We start from the raw sequence: 21,883 nt of genomic DNA, 5'->3' as shown, positions 1-21,883 counted from the left end.
TCCATTCCTCAGTATAACATCATAGCACCAACAAATGAGGGGGAGATACTGTACACCATACGAAAGGTCTATCTCCATTCCTCAGTATAACATCATAGTACTAACAAATGAGGAGGAGATACTGTACACCATATGAAAGGCCCATCTCCATTCCTCAGTATAACATCATAGTACCAACAAATGGGGAGGAGACACTGTACACCATATGAAAGGCCCATCTCCATTCCTCAGTATAACATCATAGCACCAACAAATGAGAAGGAGATACTGTACAGCATATGAAAGGCCCATCTCCATTCCTCAGTATAACATCATAGCACCAACAAATGGGGAGGAGATGCTGTACACCATATGAAAGGCCCATCTCCATTCCTCAGTATAACATCATAGTACCAACAAATGAGGAGGAGATACTGTACACCATATGAAAGGCTAATCTCCATTCCTCAGTATAATATCATAGCACCAACAAATGGGGAGGAGATACTTTACACCATATGAAAGGCCCATCTCCATTCCTCAGTATAACATCATAGCACCAACAAATGGGGAGTAGATACTGTACACCATATGAAAGGCCCATCTCCATTCCTCAGTATAACATCATAGCACCAACAAATGAGAAGGAGATACTGTACAGCATATGAAAGGCCCATCTCCATTCCTCAGTATAACATCATAGCACCAACAAATGAGAAGGAGATACTGTACAGCATATGAAAGGCCCATCTCTATTCCTCAGTATAACATCATAGCACCAACAAATGAGGAGGAGATACTGTACACCATATGAAAGGCCCATCTCCATTCCTCAGTATAACATCATAGCACCAACAAATGAGAAGGAGATACTGTACACCATATGAAAGGCCCATCTCCATTCCTCAGTATAACATCATAGTGCCAACAAATGAGGAGGAGATACTGTACAGCATATGAAAGGCCCATCTCTATTCCTCAGTATAACATCATAGTACCAACAAATGAGGAGGAGATACTGTACACCATATGAAAGGCCCATCTCCATTCCTCAGTATAACATCATAGTACCAACAAATGAGGAGGAGATACTGTACACCATATGAAAGGCTAATCTCCATTCCTCAGTATAATATAATAGCACCAACAAATGGGGAGGAGATACTGTACACCATATGAAAGGCCCATCTCCATTCCTCAGTATAACAGCATAGCACCAACAAATGGGGAGGAGATACTGTACACCATATGAAAGGCCCATCTCCATTCCTCAGTATAACATCATAGCACCAACAAATGAGAAGGAGATACTGTACAGCATATGAAAGGCCCATCTCTATTCCTCAGTATAACATCATAGCACCAACAAATGAGGAGGAGATACTGTACACCATATGAAAGGCCCATCTCCATTCCTCAGTATAACATCATAGCACCAACAAATGAGAAGGAGATACTGTACAGCATATGAAAGGCCCATCTCTATTCCTCAGTATAACATCATAGTACCAACAAATGAGGAGGAGATGCTGTACACCATATGAAAGGTCCATCTCCATTCCTCAGTATAACATCATAGCACCAACAATGGAGGAGATGTTGTACATCATAGGAAAGGTTTATCTTTATTACTGAGTATAACATCATGTTCCCAAGAATTAGGAGGAGTCATATCGGTGTACATTACACGGGACACATTATTGATGTTAGCTTTTTCCATTGCAGAATTCTGAGAATAAAACTGTTATTAGACCAACAATCAGATCTGAACTGAAAAAAATGGTGTCTTTTTATCAATTATCTTCACTTTCCCATTTTTATCATCCCCAACAGATGGGCAGAGTATGGGGAGCCCCTCGGAGGGACGTCTTATCCCCCCTCCAGAAGACGCTGCAGAAGATAATGGCGTCACACAATGTTCTCCAGGAGGAAATCACATTACTGGAAATACACATCACAGGGATCTCAGTGCGACTAGAGCAACACATCCCTGTAGCCCTGGGGAATCTTCTGATAAACCAGACACTATTACTACAAGTGTAAACTCAACAACTTGCACCGAGGACAAAGCAAACAGTCACAGCCCTGAGCATTGCCTTTCATATTCAGAGTATGGGAAAAGTTTTAGTAGCACAAAAACCCAGAATACTGAAAGCAAAGAACATTCCTCTTCATATTCAGAATTTGAGAAAGAATTAATTGACAAAGGAGTTTTTATCAGACATCAGAAAATTCACACAGGTGAGCTGCCTTTTTTATGTTCAGTGTGTGGGAAAGGGTTTGCTCACAAAGTTGATCTTCTTACGCATCAGAAAACTCACACTGGTGAGAGGCCATTTACCTGTTTAGAGTGTGGGAAAGGGTTTGCTTGCAAAGCTCACCTTCTACGTCATCAGAAAGCTCATACCGCTGAGTGGCCATTTACATGTTCAGAGTGTGGGAAAGGGTTTGCTCGCAAAGGTGACCTTCTTAGTCATAACAAAACTCACAGTGGTGAGAGGCCGTTTACATGTTCAGAGTGTGGGAAAGGCTTTTCTGTCAAATGTAACCTTCTTAGTCATCGGAAAACTCACACTGGTGAGAGGCCATTTACATGTTCAGTGTGTGGGAAACGGTTTGCTCAGAATGGTTACCTTCATATTCATCAGAGAACTCATACTGGTGAGAAGCCATTTACATGTTCAGAGTGTGGGAAAGGGTTTGCTTTCAAAGGTGACCTTCTTAGGCATCAAAAAACTCACACTGGTGTGAGGCCCTTTACATGTTCAGAGTGTGGGAAAGGGTTTGCTGTCAAATGTAACCTTCTTAGTCATCAGAAAACTCACACCGGTGTGAGGCCATTTACATGTTCAGTGTGTGGGAAAGGGTTTGCTCAGAAAAGTGACCTTCATAGGCATAAGAAAACTCACACTGGTGAAAAGCCCTTTACATGTTCAGAGTGTGGGAAAGGGTTTGCTCTCAAAGGTAACCTTCTTAGTCATCAGAAAACTCACACCGGTGTGAGGCCATTTACATGTTCAGTGTGTGGGAAAGGGTTTGCTCAGAAAAGTGACCTTCATAGGCATAAGAAAACTCACACTGGTGAGAGACCCTTTACATGTTCAGAGTGTGGGAAAGGGTTTGCTCTCAAATGTAACCTTCTTAGTCATCTGAAAATGCACATTGATGAAAGGCCCTTTACATGTTCAGAGTGTGGGAAAAGTTTTACTCACAAAATTGTCCTTGTTAGGCATCAGAAAACTACTCATACTGGTGAGAGGCCCTTTACCTGTTCAGAGTGTGGGAAAGGGTTTCCACTCAAAGCTCACCTTCTTAGTCATCAGAAAACTCACACTGGTGTGCAACCCTTTTCATGTTGGCATCATACAAATCTTTAAAACATTAGCAAAGCCTTCAGGAATGTCACACCGGTGAATGGACATTGTCAAGTACAGACTGATGGAAATCTTTTAAACCTTCAGCCATAGCAGTTATCTCACAATGGTGAGCAGCCTTTTTCATGTTCAGAGTGTGGGAAATATTTTTAAACAAAGTGGAAACCTTCAGCTACATCAGAAATGTCTCCCCTGGTGAGCAGCTTTTTTCATGTTCCGAATGTGGCCAATCTTTTCAACATAAGCACAACCTTCAGCTACATCAGCTGTTGGTTGCTTTCAGGTGAAAGAATTGCCATAAACTTTCTTACCTTGTGAAGACGTTTTTATAATTAAATATTAAACTTTGCAGCTGTTGATTCCTAAATAAAATGACCTCTTGAATATGGTCTTGGAGAGGGAGTGGTTCCTGCCTCCTCTATGGAAGCTCTAGTTATCTTGTTTTTTCACTCAGTAAACATGCAGATTGATGAGTTCTCAGCAAGTGGTGTCACAGCATTAATCTTGCCGCACCCCTGACTTTAGTCATTGTGTCATTATCACTTGCCATAATTAAGCTAGTTTTATTTGATAAGTTTTGAGTTTTCCTATTATTATCTTTTCTTCTCCATAAAGAATATATTTCTAAGGGAAAATACTATAGAGCAGAATCCCTACATAGCAGACCCCAAATGTCCAATAAAGATAGTTTACCCCATCCCAACTCCACCACTAAACAATCAGCCACAAACCATACATCCACGCAGGCATAGTCACCGGAACCCACGTTCTGTGGCCACCCCATGAAGGGCCAATACATCAAAGTACACACCGGCGTGACTCCTACAGCAATAGGAACAGGAAAACTACCCTAAAAAAAGAGAAAAGAAGAAAAAAAGAAAAAAAGAAAGCAGCCAACACAGAAACACAGCACAGAGGAGCACAGCAGGGGGAACCGCATGTACTAACATCACTGTTATCTTCCACCATGATGTTTAGATAAATTCTACCAGTGTGAATATTAATCTTATTAGGCTGCTACAGGTCAGAGTAATAATTTGCGTTATCAATAGTGTTATTATAGTAATACCTCATCAATCCTCCACATTCATCTCCACACTTCCAGATCACCAAACCTATTGCAATATCATACATCTTTTTGGTACAGCTAGTTACTTCAGCTGATCCCATCCCACACGTGTGCATAACCAGTCATAACAACAGTTATCACACAGAGGACGCACACTAGACTACCATCCTCTTACTTCCCTTACAACATCCTAACCTCCATTCATATTCCCTTCCTTGCATGTTCATCCCCTGTCTCAGTAAAGTCACCTCTTCATGCAATAAAACAAACATTGCCTTTTCTTATCCGGGAGGCTTGTCTACAATTCTTATCTAATGTTTTCTGTAAGTTGCCTCCAGATCTTATATGTTGTGTTGGAACAATCATATCCGGGATTACAGTGGACAAACGTCTCACTATCACAAAGGACATCCATACTGGTTATCTGTTCATTCAGAGCCGGAGGATTGGGGCTCTCCCAGTTATTGATTATCATATTTTTAGCAACCATCATGAAGATTTATTTAATTCGAGAACTTCTAATACTTGTGTTATTTTCAGCACAGCTAAGGATTGCATCACGTGCTGTGAGAACAAAGTCTTCCTCTAATACATTTTTGTCAAAGGTACAGTAGATATTCAGCCAATCCACCCGCCTCTCTCCTTCTTGAAGCAAGCTTGTAGCTGAGTCTATTTGTAGCTTTGCTCCATATGAAATTTGCAAACATTTTGTGCCAATTCTGGAATTGCTGGGGGGGGGGGGGGGGGACTTTGCAGCAGAAAAAAAAACTTTGACAGAATCAACATTTTAATACTGCTGATTTAGCCGATCACATTAAAGCAAAGGCGGTCCCATGACTGAAATTTCTTTATACCATCCTTCACAATTTTTAGGAAATTCATTTTAAATAGATTTTCAGGTTCACAAGTCAGATTGATGCCTAAGTATTTAATTTTGTGATTAATTCCATTTGTAATTGTTGTTTTGTTTAATTTTGACTTCTGTCAAAGGGGAGCATCCTAGATTATGTATTACCATTGTTTCCACTATTAGGCTTAAAGGATACCTGAAGCGAAAATGAACCAATGAAATAAATGATTGTATTTATCGTTTTAAGTTTTAACTGTTTTATTGTTTTTGCTCAATGACACATTCATTGACATATGCCAGAGCTAAAATCTATGAACTATTGACCCTTTTTTATCTCTTTCTTGCTCTCAGAAGCCATTTTCTGCTAGGAAAGTGTTTTATAGTTGGAATTTCTTATCAATGAGGGTCACACTGTAGTCACTTGCTGTCGGAGTCAGGACTGAGTCAGCCACTTACATTCCTGATATTTAACTCTTTCAGGCAGAGAAAGAAAAAAAGAAACAAAGCATAGTTATTAGTGTGCTAGGCACTGTACAAACACATGTCTATCTCATCATGACACGTCACTTCGGGTATCCTTTAGGCTGCGTTTCCACTTGTGCGGTGCGGAATCACTGCGGATTCCCCGCGGACGAATTCGCATGCGGGAGAGAAATTGCATGCGAATTTTATCGCAAATTCGCATACGATTTTGCATGGATGTGTGCGAATTTAACCATGGCAGTGCCTGCGTGCTTTTTCATTGATTCCATGCAAAATCGTATGCGAATTCTCAGGAAAATTCGCATAAAAAACGCCATGCGATTTTCCCATTAAATACATTGTATGCGAATCGCCTAGTGGTGTGTGGGGTGCAAATTCTGATGGCTCTGCCGTGCAGATTTTTTCTGCACAGAAAAACGCATAGTGGAAACAGTCCCATCCACTTGTATTGGCTATGCGAATTCACATGCGGCAAACGCATGCGAATTCGCGATAATGGAAACCGGCCCTTAAATTTTAAATATCTAGAGAAGGTATTAAATTGTTCCTGGCCTTTTGTAACGGATTTAATCGGGTCGGTTGAGGCAGAAGCGGGTCACCTGCATATGCAAGGATTTTAATCTCTTTCTTTTTTGTTTTTTACCCCTTTAATATCACTGTCCTGTTGAATTGATTGAATTATAGCTTCAATACTGAAGTTAAGTAGCCAGGAGGATAGTAAACAATCCTGTCTAACTCCATTTGTAATTGTGAAAGTGCAGTTTATAAAATTGTTTACTTTCACGCCTGCACTTTGGTTGTCATATTATTTTTAATTTTTTTTCAATAAACACAGATCCTAGACTTCATTTTTCTAAGGTAGCTAAAAAGAAATTCTCTAGAAAGGTGGTCAAAGGCTTTTTCTGCATCCACCACAACCAGTACTGCCTCCTCTCCTCTTGTTTTGCATCTGTGTATCAAATGTATTGCTGTATAGATGCTATCTTGAATATGTTTATTTTTAATCAATCCTATTTGTTGTTTCTCAAGGATGTTTTGAATTACTCTGTTTGGCCTGTTTGATAGCCTTTTTGTGTATATTTTAACATCACGGTATATAAGAGAGATTGGCCTAAAGTGCGCACATTCCTGATAGATTTCCCGTCCTTCGGAATTAGTGTGATTGTTACAGGATTGGATTCATCTGAGAAGGTAACTCGGCCTTCCTCGATGTTGGCGAGGTTACAGAAGAGAGGAGCCAGAATGGGTGCAAAGTGTTGATAAAACGCCATACTGAAACCATCAGGACTTACGCTTTTCTTTTTAGGGAGTTTTGCAGAACTCTGAATTACACACTGGGAAGTCTAGCTCCTCTCTCTCTGCTTTACTTAACCACTTAAACAGACACTGAAGCGAATAAAAACATATGATATAATAATTTGCATGTGTAGTACAGCTAATAAAACATTAGGAGCAGAGACATAAGTCTAATATTGTTTCCAGTACAGGAAGCGTTATGAAACTCCAGTTGTTATCTATGCAAAAGAGCCATTCAGCTCCATGACTTTCAAAGTCGCAAGGGCTCTGTCTTCTGAAGCTTATTATCTCAAGTGCCTGTCACTGTATTGTTTTTTTTTTTCTGCAGAGGACAGTTCAAAAGTTCACTAGGCTGCTCTGTAAAATCATTTAGGATGCTGAGTAGTGTGTAAACTAGAAGAAAATGATGCAATGTTATACAAAAAACTATATAACTGAAAATAAAAATATGAGAATATTTTCTTTGCGACTAATGTTCTAGTAATTATCTGTACTACACATACAATTCATTATATCATACCATTTTTTTCACTTCAATTTCTCTTTAACAACTTCTGCCACGCTTTTCTGGGTCCCTTTTTATAAACACCTGTATTCACATGTAAACACTTGGTTCTGTTTTCTATTTTTAGAAAACGGAGTTAGATAGCACCGTCTTGTGGCCAAAAAGTAAAACTACTTCCAAATACACCATTACACACTTACCATAGAAAAATAAATACATTTTCATTATTTTTTAACTCCTTCACCCCTAACCCAAAGTAAAATATTATCGCCATACATTGTACTAGAGACACAATTAGAGTATTGTAATAACTGGGACAAATAGGCAAATAAAATGTCTATTTTATCTACAATAGCACATTTTATTTTTAAACTACAATGTCTTAAAGATCAAAAATGGTGATTTTTTTTCTTCTTCCCCGTGAAATGCATATAAAAAAATATAATTCTTAGTATAAAGTACTGCCCAAAGAAAGCCTAGTTTGTCCCGCAAAAAATATATAGATCATTTCAGTGTGATAATTAGCGATAAATTCATTACCGCATGAATGGGAAGAGCTTTTGAAGGGGAAAAAGAGAAGAGAAGTGGTTAATTACTTTGGACAATCTGAATGTTAAAATTTAGGCCAGAATTATAATATCTGATGGAAGGAGGAAGATTGGTCTGTACAATTCAGCCAAAAGGGGATCTTCCCCAGGTTTAGGTATTAAAATAACTGAAGCTTCTATCTGACCTCCTGCATCTGAAGACTGTCAGGCTTGTCTGATCAGTAACCATGGTTCAGACTGTATGTCCATATGACTGACCCAGAGCCCAGCCCGTAACACCTGCGCAATCTCCTACCTAACACAATACTTACAATGCCCTGTAGGTAGATGTAGCATACAGTCTGACAGAAAGCTAATCACCAGACAGAACCTGAATACTGGCAATGCAATCTGGGCACACAAGATATACTGTATATACAGTACAGACCAAAAGTTTGGACACACCTTCTCATTCAATGAGTTTTCTTTATTTACATGACTATGAACATTGTAGATTCACACTGAAGGCATCCCAACTATGAATTAACACATGTGGAAGTATAGTACATAACCAAAACGTGTGAAACAACTGAAAATATGTCATATTCTAGGTTCTTCAAAGTAGCCACCTTTTGCTTTGATTACTGCTTTGCACACTCTTGGCATTCTCTTGATGAACTTCAAGAGGTAGTCACCTGAAATGGTTTTCCAACAGTTTTGAAGGAGTTCCCAGAGATGCTTAGCACTTGTTGGCCCTTTTGCCTTCACTCTGTGGTCCAGCTCACCCCAAACCATCTCGATTGGGTTCAGGTCTGGTAACTGTGGAGGCCAGGTCATTTGGCACAGCACCCCATCACTCTCCTTCCTGGTCAGATAGCCCTTACACTGCCTGGAGGTGTGTTTGGGGTCATTGTCCTGTTGAAAAATGATGGTCCAACTAAACGCAAACCGGATGGAATAGCATGCCGCTGCAAGATGCTGTGGTAGCCATGCTGGTTCAGTATGCCTTCAGTTTTGAATAAATCCCCAACAGTGTCACCAGCAAAGTGCCCCCACACCATCACACCTCCTCCTCCATGCTTCACGGTGGGAACCAGGCATGTAGAGACCATCCGTTCACCTTTTCTGCGTCGCACAAAGACACGGTGGTTGGAACCAAATATCTCAAATTTGGACTCATCAGACCAAAGCACAGATTTCCACTGGTCTAATGTCCATTCCTTGTGTTTTTTTAGCCCAAACAAGTCTCTTCTGCATGTTGCCTGCCCTTAGCAGTGGTTTTCTAGCAGATATTCTACCATGAAGGCCTGATTCACACAGTCTCCTCTTAACAGTTGTTCTAGAGATGTGTCTGCTGCTAGAACTCCATGTGGCATTGACCTGGTCTCTAATCTGAACTGCTGTTAACCTGCGATTTCTGAGGCTGGTGACTCGGATTAACTTAGTCTAATGATCTGGAGTTGCTTTCCACTGTCCATACACAGCAAGTGCGCTGAAGCAGATGGAAATCCCCACAGTCACAGAAGCAGAGTACCCAGTATATATTTGTAGAGGAGAATTCCAACCAGCAGATGGAGCTGTGGAGTACAGAGGAATAAGTCCTCTGTACAGCCACAGATGCCAGATGGAAATTGCACAATTAACCTCCTTGCCGGTTATCCCGAGGTAACCTCGCAGGAGGTTCTCGGGGTAACCTGCGCAGGAGGATTTCTCAGGCCCCGCTGGGCCGATTTTCACAATTTTTTTTATTGCACGCAGCTATCACTTTGCTAGCTGCATGCATATCTCGATTGCCGCCGATTTGCCACTACCCGCCACGCCGCCCCTTCCCCCCCCCCCCCCTCCAGACCCCTTGCGCAGCCCGGCCAATCAGTGCCAGGCAGCGCTGAGGGGTGGATAGGGGTTCCCTCTGACGTCGGTGACGTCATCCCGCCCTGTAGCCATGGCGACGGGGGAAGACGAGCAGGAAATCCCATTCTGAACGGGATTTCCTGCTTGCAAAGATCGCGGTGATCGAAGTAGGTAGGGGGATGCCGGTTGTCAGCGGCTATCATGTAGCTAGCGCTAGGCTAGCTACATGAATAAATTAAAAAAAGTGCGCCGCCCCCTTGCCGACATAATTGGAATGTCAAGGGGGTTAAGCAACCCTGGGAAATATAAACAAAGTAGCAACTCAGAAGAAAGCAAGAACAGAGACAGATCATATGAATGTCTACCAATCTAGTCGCCACCCAGCGACGGTAGACGTATCACAACAGAACAGACCAGAATGAGAAAGCTAATCGCAAGAGAGGCGATTGCTATCAGCAACACAAGACTGAGCAAAGACAGAGCATGAATAGAGTAAAGGAAAACACAGCAAATAACTACAATCTGAACGCAAAGGAAAATAACAAATGAATTAACTAAACGCGGTCACCGCACGTTATGCGCAACAGTGACAAGCGCGTTAATTGTACGGTCACCGCACGTTAAGCGCAACAGTGACAAAACGTACCAGCCCTAACTAACAGATGAACACGGAGAACAAAGACAAACAGATAGAACTCTTGCTAATCGGTTGCCTAACACCAGACAACAGCAAGCGTTCGTTCCAGACAAGACAGACTGAAGGAGTAACCCGTAGCAACCGCTGCCAAGGTTATACTCCAAGATACAGACAAGAGGGGAACGCTTGCTAATCGGTTGCCTAACACCAGACAACAGCAAGCATTCGTTCCAGACAAGACAGACTGAAGGAGTAACCAATAGCAACCGCTGCCTAGGTTATACTCCAAGATACAGACAAGAGGGGAACGCTTGCTAATCGGTTGCCTAACCCCAGACAACAGCAAGCGTTCGTTCCAGACAAGACAGACTGAAGGAGTAACCAATAGCAACCGCTGCCAAGGATATACTCCAAAACTCAGACAAGGGAGATCCACCGCCTCTAACACTAGGGCGAATGCGATCTAGGAACAAGACAGAACGATTTACTATCAGCCACCGCTGGAGATAGTACAATCGCAAGGACAAGACAAGACTAGGCAGCACAAATATAGGCAGTACAAATTATACACAAACCTGACTGCACTAATAGGAGTGCAAAATGCACTCCCCAAGAATTAGCTACCCTAGAATATTCACAACAAGATACAAAGAGGCTGAGGCTCTAAGGTTAGTCTCACACTGTAACGATCTGCTCAGCGGTCCGCACGGGCAGACAGCTGTTTGTCCATTCCTTAAGTCTGAGGGCTCCAGGTCTCTGGAAAAGAGACCTGCCTGTGCTTTGCAAATATCTGACCTGTTCTGCTGCTGAGCAATTTGCATACACTTGTCATGCAAACGGCCTAGCTGCCTCCTTGGAAGGCTTGCAGTATAAATACCATGTGATCCCAGAATCCTTTGCTGCTCATAAAGGTTTGTTCCTGCTGGACTCTCCTGGAGTGTCAGCCATTGCTATCTTAGTATAGTTAATTCTTGGGGAGTGCTCCTTGTATTCCTAGTTAGTGCAGTCAGTTTGTGTATAATTTGTACTGCCTATTCTGTCCTGTCTTGTCTGTCGTGATTGCGCTGTCGCCAGCGGCGGTTGATAGCGAATCGCTCTGTCTTGTTTGGATCGCACTAGCCTCTAGCGGTAGCGGCTGTGGATCCTTCTGATCTATGTTCCTGGAGTGTAAGCTGGAGCAGCGGTTGCTACTGGCTACCTCATCTGTTTATCTTGTCTGTTTGTGCTCCTTTGTGTTACTTGTGGCTAGTTAGGGTGGCGTGCTTGTCTCTGTTGCGCTTTTTGTGTGGAGACCGCGCTGTAAACGTGTTCGCTGTTGCGAATGAGTGCGGTGTTCGCGTTTAGCTAGCGTTTGTTATTTTCCTTATCTTTTATTGTTGTTTGCTGTGCCTTTGCTACTCTCATGCTCTGTCCTGCTCAGTCTGGTGTCACTATTTGGCAATCGCCATTCTTGCGATTGCGTTCCCACTTCGTTTCTGCCATTGTGTGTTTACCATCGCTGGGTGGCGACTAGTTTGGTGGACACACATTGATTCTGTCTCTATGCTCTCTCTCTTTGGGGGCTATCTTGCCTTGTGTTGCTTCTTTTCGTACAATTTCCATCTGGCATTTGTGGCAGCGCAAAGGGTTTATTCCTCTGCACTCCACAGCTCCATCTGCCGGTGGGAATTTCCCTTTACTGGTGCTTGCACCAAAAGCTGGGTTCTATTATTTTGACACGCTTGTGGAGGACTTCCGCAGTGTCAGCGCACATCTTGTGCGCTGACCACGGAGATATCCCACAATCGTTACATTATGAGCAGCCCAACCGAAATTCCCAGTGTAGAGGGAATTTCCGATTTGTACGATTTTGCTGAGTATGGTTCCTATGTCTTAAAGAGTTTTGAAAGATAAATTCCGAGACAAAAGAGGATTTTCTCTCTGAATGTGTAAAATTTTGTCTGAATCCTACCTTTCAAATTACTGATCCGTCCACGTCTGCTCTCCAATTAGCGTATGTGCTGTTGCAAGGAGAGCTCTTTTCATGGGCTTATGAGATTTTGCAAGACAATTCTTGGAATGACAATCTGTATCAGTTTCCTACATTTATTTTCTCCCACTGGTTTGAGCTGCCTTGCTTGCCACCTGCCCTGTATGAATGTGTAGTTGCTAATGAGTCAGCTGTGTTATCCCTTCCATGCAAAACCATTCCGTATGATAATCAGTTCAATATTTCTATTGCCACTTCAGGTTCTAAGCAGGTGCAAGAGGAATGGTTTGATATCTCTCTAGCATTTAAACAGCAGTCAACCAAGGTTGCTAAAAAGAAAATATCTAAAAAACGCAAACATCTGAATAAAAAACTCCCTATGGATATTGACACTGTTGTTGTTCAGTCTGTGCCTAGAAAAGTTTCCCAGCTGGAAAATCCATTGCCCATAGCAACTACAAATAAAAACATTATTTCCATAAAGTCTGAAATGTGGAACACACTTGAATGTGATGAACCCTTAGAGGCCTCTCAGTCTCAGGTTTTGTTGCCCCAAGCAAAAAGTCTCAGGTTTTGTTGCCCCAAGCAAAAGCCTATGTGGAGCCTATGATAGGCAGAATTATTTGGTATAGTAAAGGTGTAAGAAAATCTATACATATTCCTGATCCCGATCCATATGAATCCTACCTTGATACAGGCTTGTTTGAGCCTCCATTTGCCTCATGGGACATTGGGGCCTTGATGGAAGAATTTGAATTTGATTGGAAGGCTTTTTGCAATTTTTACATCGCAAAAAGCGAAGAGATTCTTGATGCTTGTCTTGATTCGATGTACGCTTTGATTGACTGATGAGTGTGACAAATGTTTTGTGGATCCGGTGATTTGTGTGTGGCAGACGATTTTGGATGAATTGCACACATACCAAACAATTGACTTCAATAAAGAGACATCGTTATCGGATGATTGTTCCTGCCTTTATGGGGTGAAGCATGTGAGTCTGGTTAGTGTGCGACCTGAAATGAATGGGTGTACCACTGTGCTTGATTCCTGTGCGAATTGTGAAAGATTCTCTCCTGATTGTGTGAAGTTTGAATCTATGCGATGTAAAGCCTGTTTCTCGGATGTTCCTGCAGATGGTGATCAACATGAATGTGTCAGTTTTGTCAATGAGATGTGGGATCCCTTGTCATGTAAAAACAGATCTTCTCCCATTACTACTTTAAGATCTACCATCTATGATCTTGCTATGGGGAAAATTCCCAAACTATGCAGTTTCAAAAGTAAGGTTAATATGATGAATAAAGTTTCTCATGGTGTTGTCACAACTTCTGCTTCCGCCTTAATAAAAGAAAAGGTGTGTGAATATGACTTTGTGAGTCCGCTGATTTGTATGTGGAAAATAATCCTGAATGAACAACGTGTACTTCACTCAGTTGGTGTTTGTAAAAGCACATTGTCAGCTGGCGTTTCTGAGATCCAGCAATCCAGCCTGGAGACCTCAGAATCCCTGTCTTCAAATTGTCCAGTTTCGCAGTCGATTGCGATCTTGGATTCGCAAATTGCGCATTCTGACTCCTCGGATTTGACATCATTAGCCGAGTCTAAGAGTGAGACAGCGCTTCGGTTTTGCGAATCTGATACTGAAGCATCTTTGCTGTGTCCAGAGAAGGTATCTCTGAGCCTGCCCTGTACCATGAATAAAAACATGAGGCCCATTTGCACATTTGTGAGTCCCTTTCTTGCTTTGAAGATAGTAGTGACTCTCCACCCTGTACTCTGGATGAGTCAATATTGCCTTGCATAAAATCTTCTGCAGTGACCCTAGAGGCTCGTCTAGGTATCGCTACTATTCTCACCTGTTTTTCTGCTATTTTTGAATTGCAGTCTAGTTCGACTGCTATGCAGAATTCTGCGTGCAGTGAGATTACAGTTAGGGAGTCAGTGTGTGTCCCAGTAGATATTCCTGTGCATCCTGTTCATGAAGATGAAACTCAGTCTCAGCGGATTGTAGAACCATCCCTGGGACATTTGCTCTGTCCGCAGAGAGTATTTGATGTTTTGCCCTGTAACATAGATAGTTCAGAATCCTTGATTTCTGTGTCAGAAAACTTGGGAAACGATGCTCCAGAGCTTTTATCTGATGTTCTGGCGGTCTCCAAGTTCCTCCCAAAGGGTGCAGAACTTTTAGGAGGTGCTTCCTGCCCTGCAGGGCTGTCTGAGGTATTGCCCACTTCAGTAGGCATCGCTGCTATACTGACCACTTTTGCAGCTCTTGCGGAGCTTCAGTCATGCGTGGTCAATGATGAGTTTTGGTTAGATACAATTATAGTCACAGACGCTTCTGAGTCTGAGTCCGAGTCTTCTTTTGAAAGTCCAGTGCTTGTGACCACTACTCGTGATGATTATTTGCCCGGTTTTGGTTTTGATCTTGTCGTGACGGACTCTGAGTTTGGCAGTTCCTCGACATGTCCTGAGGTTTCTCTTGTGCTAGTGTGCCCCGATGTGCTCTGTGACCCAGAAAGCCCAAATGTGCCTCGGTTACCAGCATGCTCAGATGCTCCCCCGGTGGAGACATGTTCTGATGTTGCCTGCCTGCCTGCATGCCCAGAAGTGGTCCCTGACAGCCCTGATCTTGATGGTTGTCCTGGTAATCCTGAATCCGGAATAATCATAGGTTCCACAGGGGTTCTTGGTAGTTCTCCATGTGAGCCTGGTGAGCATTCTGGCCTCTTGGGATCTCTGCGGAGCTTCAAAGTGTTCTGGGAGATTCTGGGAGAAATTTTTTTGGGGTGAACTGGATGGGATCAACAGTGGCTTCTCTGTTGAAAGGCACACTTTGAATAGGTATTGTGGCAGGTTTGGTATTTTTGGACGCTCCCTGGAAGGTGGTGGGTATTGCCTGGAGGGTGTTGATGGCTTGTTCTCTGGCATTCACAGTTCTGATGGGTGTTACGCTGAGACTTGTAGTACTGATGGGCATGTTTCGGTGGTTTCTGTTTCCGACGAGCTCGGTTTCGGGAGGATTGACTCTGGAATTGGGCCTTGTCGGGCTGACCTGACCTTCATGAGTCTTCAGTTAGATTTTTTTGGAAACGTCAGTTTTGAGAAACGTCTGGAATCCGTCCCTAGAGGGGGGGGGGGGGGTACTGTAACGATCTGCTCAGCGGTCTGCACGGGCAGACAGCTGTTTGTCCATTCCTTAAGTCTGAGGGCTGCAGGTCTCTGGAAAAGAGACCTGCCTGTGCTTTGCAAATATCTGACCTGTTCTGCTGCTGAGCAATTTGCATACACTTGTCATGCAAACGGCCTAGCTGCCTCCTTGGAAGGCTTGCAGTAGAAATACCATGTGATCCCAGAATCCTTAGCTGCTCATAGAGGTTTGTTCCTGCTGGACTCTCCTGGAGTGTCAGCCATTGCTATCTTAGTATAGTTAATTCTTGGGGAGTGCTCCTTGCATTCCTAGTTAGTGCAGTCAGTTTGTGTATAGTTTGTACTGCCTATTCTGTCCTGTCTTGTCTGTCGTGATTGCGGTGTCGCCAGCGGTGGTTGATAGCGAATCGCTCTGTCTTGTTTGGATCGCACTAGCCTCTAGCGGTAGCGGCTGTGGATCCTTCTGATCTATGTTCCTGGAGTGTAAGCTGGAGCAGCGGTTGCTACTGGCTACCTCATCTGTCTGTCTTGTTTGGAACGCACTAGCCTCTAGCGGTAGCGGCTGTGGATCCTTCTGATCTATGTTCCTGGAGTGTAAGCTGGAGCAGCGGTTGCTACTGGCTACCTCATCTGTTTGTCTTGTCTGTTTGTGCTCCTTTGTGTTACTTGTGGCTAGTTAGGGTGGCGTGCTTGTCTCTGTTGCGCTTTTCGTGCAGAGACCGCGCTGTAAACGCGTTCGCTGTTGCGAATGAGTGCAGTGTTTGCATTTAGCTAGCGTTTGTTATTTTCCTTATCTTTTATTGTTGTTTGCTGTGCCTTTGCTACTCTCGTGCTCTGTCCTGTCAGTCTGATGTCACTATTTGGCAATCGCCATTCTTGCGATTGCGTTCCCACTTCGTTTCTGCCGTTGTGTGTTTACCATCGCTGGGTGGTGACTAGTTTGGTGGACACACATTGATTCTGTCTCTATGCTCTCTCTCTTTGGGGGCTATCTTGCCTTGTGTTGCTTCTCTTCGTACAATTTCCATATGTCATTTGTGGCAGCGAAGAGGGTTTATTCCTCTGCACTCCACAGCTCCATCTGCCGGTGGGAATTCCCCTCTACTGGTGCTTGCACCAAAAGCTGGGTTCTATTATTTTGACACGCTTGTGGAGGACTTCCGCAGTGTCAGCGCACATCTTGTGCGCTGACCACGGAGATATCCCACAATCGTTACACACACTAAACAGAAACTATGACGAGCCAGGAATTCTGAGAGGAAGTGACATTTATACTGAAAACCTTCAAAGGAACCAGACAAGCAGATTGCAAGATAAGTGAATGCAAATCAGTCAGCCTTGCAAACTGACAAAAAGGCCTCTTTTCCCTGGACTGAACTATGCAACCTGTATAAGAAACCAACAAAATGTCCAGGGAATCAAGGCCAGCAGAGCGGATTCTGACACTTATCCTCCGCAGCAGAGGTGAATCTTGGTCTTCCTTTCCTGGGGTGGTCCGCATGTGAGCCAGTTTCTTTGTAGCGTTTGATTGTTTTTGAGACTGCACTTGGGGACACTTACAAAGTTATTTTCCTAATTTTTCAGACTGACTGACCTTTATTTCTTAAAGTGATGATGGCCACTCGTTTTTCTTTACTTAGCTGATTTCTCTTGCCATAATACAAATTCTAACAGTCTATTCAGTAGGACTATCAGCTGTGTATCCACCTGACTTCTCCACAACGCAACTGAGGGTACCAACCCCATTTATAAGGCAAGAAATCCCACTTATTAAACCTGACAGGGCACATCTGTGAAGTGAAAACCATTTCAGGTGACTACCTTTTGAAGCTCATCAAGAGAATGCCAAGAGTGTGCAAAAGCAGTACTCAAATGAAATCAATTTTTTCTATTTTTTTTTCTTATTATTCCAGTTGAAATGTGTTTAGGATAAAATAGTTCTTAGCATAATGTACCTCCCAAAGAAAGCCTAATTGGTGGAGAAAACAAGATATAGAGCATGTCGTTGTGATTAGTTGTGATTAAGTTATTGGCGAAAGAAAGGGAGGAGCGCTGACAGGTGAAAATTGCTCTGGTGCTAAAGGGGAAACCCCCCTCAGTGGTCAAGTGGTTAAAATCCTCCATGAAGACTGTGGGCGGATCCAATCCACTTTTTCTCCTAAGTTTTCTCTTAGGGGATAATTTTTCATGTTCTATTTAAAATAACTTTTCAGCATTCTGAAATTGAAAAAACAAAAAGTAAGTGAAAAGGTTCTGTCATGTCAAAATTGTCCTGCGTATTTTCTTGCTTGCTGGTTGCTTATAAGGCAATAAAGGCAGTTTATTGATAAGATGTGAAAATATCACCTAGGAGAGAACTCAGGAGAGAGTGAATTGGATTGTACCCCATGTGGCCTGTCTGGAAGTTATTGGGTGAATCTTGGAAACTATAACATTATAACATATAAGGGGCACCAGACAGGGATGCCCGGTATCTCCCTTGTTGTGCACCCGGGCTATAGAGCCACTGGCTGAAATGGTGATCCAGGGAGATAAAGGATTCTAATTTGGGCATTTTGTTTGCAGATGACTCCATCTTGTTTTTAGGGGATACTTGCATCATACTTGGCAAACAGAGCCGGCTGCAGTGATCATAATAAATGAATACAAATGTATATAAAGCACTGTGATCTTGTGCAGCGCTGTACAGAGGACCGCCTTGTAACTTAACTGTTCCTCTGATGGGCTCACAATGTAACAGATAACATGGCCATAGCCATATGTCTAGGTATGTTAGTGTAATGTATGGATCGTAGTGGATGGCCAATTGGGGGGGAGGGGGGGGAAGGGGGTGGAGAGGGGATTAAAAAAAAGCATGCTTTTTTTTTTAAATAACAGTATACAGTGGGTTGCAAAAGTATTTGTCCCCCTTGAAGTTTTCCACATTTTGTCACATTACTGCCACAAACATGAATCAATTTTATTGGAATTCCACGTGAAAGACCAACACAAAGTGGTGTACATGTGAGAAGTGGAACGAAAATCATACATGATTCCAAACATTTTTTACACATAAATAACTGCAAAGTGGTGTGTGCATAATTATTCGCCCCCCTTTGATCTGAGTGCAGTCAGTTGCCTATAGACATTGCCTGATGAGTGCTAATGACTAAATAGAGTGCACCTGTGTGTAATCTAATGTCAGTACAAATACAGCTGCTCTGTGAGGGCCTCAAAGGTAAACTAAGAGAATATTGGAAGCAACAACACCGTGAAGTCCAAAGAACACACAAGACAGGTCAGGGATCAAGTTATTGAGTAATTTAAAGCAGGCTTAGGCTACAAAAAGATTTCCAAAGCCTTGAACATCCCACGGAGTACTGTTCAAGCGATCATTCAGAAATGGAAGGAGTATGGCACAGCTGTAAACCTACCAAGACAAGGCTATCCACCTAAACTCACAGGCCAAACAGAGCGCTGATCAGAAATGCAGTCACGAGGCCCATGGTGACTCTGGATGAGCTGCAGAGATCTACAGCTCAGGTGGGAGACTCTGTCCATAGGACAACTATTAGTCATGCACTGTACAAAGTTGGCCTTTATGGAAGAGTGGCAAGAAGAAAGGCATTGTTAACAGAAAGCATAAGAAGTCCCATTTGCAGTTTGCCACAAGCCATGTGGGGGACACAGCCACCATGTGGAAGAAGGTGCTCTGGTCAGATGAGACCAAAATGGAACTTTTTGGCCAAAATGCAAAACGCTATGTGTGGCGGAAAACTAACACTGCACATCACTCTGAACACACCATCCCCACTTCCAAATATGGTAGTGGCAGCATCATGCTCGGGGGGTGCATCTCTTCAGCAGGGACAGGGAAGCTGGTCAGAGTTGATGGGAAGATAGATGGAGCCAAACACAGGGCAATCTTGGAAGAAAACCTCTTGAAGTCTGCAAAAGACTTGAGACTGGGGCAGAGGTTCACCTTCCAGCAGGACAATGACCCTAAACATAAAGCCAGGGCAACAATGGAATGGTTTAAATCAAAACATATCTATGTGTTAGAATGGCCCAGCCAAAGTACAGATCTAAATCCAATCGAGAATCTGTGGCAAGATCTTATAACTGCTGTTCACAAACGCTGTCCCTCTAATTTGACTGAGCTGGAGCTGTTTTGCAAAGAAGAATGGGCAAGGATTTCAGTCTCTAGATGTGCAAAGCTGGTAGAGACATACCCTAAAAGACTGGCAGCTGTAATTGCAGCAAAAGGTGGTTCTACAAAGTATTGACTCGGGGCCGAATAATTACGTACACCTCACTTTGCAGTTATTGATTTGTAAAAAATGTTTGGAATAATGTATGATTTTCGTTCCACTTCTCACATGTACACCACTTTGTATTGGTCTTTCACGTGTCATTCCAATAAAATTGATGCATGTTTGTGGCAGTAATGTGACAAAATGTGGAAAACTTCAAGGGAGCCGAATACTTTGGCAACCCACTACTATATATATATTTATTTATATATATATATATATATATATATATATATATATATATATATATATATATATATATATATATATATATATATATATATATATATATATATACATATACACATATACACATATACACATACATACATACATACATACATACATACATACATACATACATACATACAAATCGCAGCAGCAATCAAATACCACCAAAGGAAAGCTCTATGTAGCGATTGGTGTCAGCAACACAGATTTTTCTGATTATTGGTGATCTGCAGTATCACCAATAATACAGATGCTATACCTGATTATGTGGTGATCTGCAGAATCACCAATAATAATAGTATAGCTAGACACAGGACACCTAATGTGGTATTGTGTTTGGCGCAACAGTAATTGGAGAAGTTATCTCCCGAGGAGCGGGAGATACAGACAATACTGCAGCCAAGGATCCCCTGAGGGGCAGGGGATTCAGACTGCACTGCAGCCAGTGGACACCTGAGAAGCAGAGACCACTGACGGTGTTTGAGAGTATGATCACCTGAAGAGCAGGTGATCAAGATTAAGCTATAGCCTAGGATCCCCTGTGGAGCAGGGAATACAGACTGTACTGCAGCCAAGAATTCCCTGAGGAGCAGGGAATTCAGATTGTACTGCAGCCAGTGGACACCTGAGGATCAAGGACCACTGACTGTGCTGCAAGGGTGGTCACAGGTGGAATGAGTGATTATGACTGTACTACAGCCAAGGATTCCCTGAGGAGCAGGGAATCGGACTGTACTGCAGCCAGTGGACCCCTGAGGAGCAGGGACCACTGACTGTGCTGCAAGAGGATCTCCTGAGAAGCAGGTGATCAACAGACTCTGCTTGCAGCTAACAGGCACCTGAGGAGCAAGTGTCACAGACAGTACAGCAAGGCTGATCACCTAAGGGTTAGGTGACAGCCCTTAAGAATTCCCTCACTAGTGGCAAGACCCACTAGTGAGGGCAGAAAGGTCAGACAAGCAAGGTCAGCAACGAACGGACAGATATAGTACAGAGGCGGAAGACTGATTCGATATCAAGGTACAGGCAGTGTCTGCAACAGTTATCAGATAGGCAGAAGTACCGAATCAGTATGTAAGAGAGTAGTCAGGAAGGCGAGAGATCATAACAGATAAACAGTAGTAATATAGCAATCTCCTAGTCTAGGTGTGAAGTCCTTGGTTTCAACACCTGGGAACTAGACTAAAGAATGGTACACAAGTCTTACAATACAATATTACTTAAAGCTATCAACGGAATCTGACTAAGTGTGAATTCCCAGCTCCGGCTGGTTCTAACACACTGTAAGATCTGACTAGGGTCTGAGTGCTCACACGTAAGCATTCGCAACAGCAGACAACTCGCAACTGACAGGCAAGTCCTATAACTACCCAGAGCGCTCCACAGCGCTGCCCCAGTCACTCAGCCAATCCAGAGCATAGCTGGAGTCAGCTGACCAGCTTGATCAGCTGACTCCCCTTTTACTTGCATAAAGGTCCTGTCGCCTGGCGCACGCGCGCGTAGCTCTTAATCTGTGTGCACTAGAAGGACCAGGCGAGCCAGCAGCATGTAGCTCCATGGCAGAAGCCGCTGGCTGGAACTGAGAGATGGCCGCCATGCAGCTTGCCCATGCGGCGGCATCTCCGCTATTCTTTACACTCTATTAGTGAGTGTAACAATCGGTGTAACGC

At 43.0% G+C, this 21,883-nt stretch overlaps 1 protein-coding gene across 1 annotated transcript in view; it reads left to right on the top strand.

Moving 5' to 3' along the window:
- Positions 1–5,141, top strand: part of LOC137535264 (gastrula zinc finger protein XlCGF57.1-like) — a 35,508-nt gene extending 30,367 nt beyond the window's left edge. Inside the window, exon 2 of the mRNA XM_068257083.1 lies at positions 1,813–5,141. Within this exon, the coding sequence (XP_068113184.1) occupies positions 1,824–3,356 (1,533 nt within the window). The 5' untranslated portion in view covers positions 1,813–1,823 and the 3' untranslated portion in view covers positions 3,357–5,141. The remainder of the gene's footprint in view (positions 1–1,812) is intronic.
- Positions 5,142–21,883: the final 16,742 nt, after the last annotated feature.

Source organism: Hyperolius riggenbachi, chromosome 10 (assembly GCF_040937935.1).
Source record: "Hyperolius riggenbachi isolate aHypRig1 chromosome 10, aHypRig1.pri, whole genome shotgun sequence".
Taxonomy (NCBI): domain Eukaryota; kingdom Metazoa; phylum Chordata; class Amphibia; order Anura; family Hyperoliidae; genus Hyperolius; species Hyperolius riggenbachi.
This window is presented reverse-complemented; position numbering and strand designations above follow the sequence as displayed.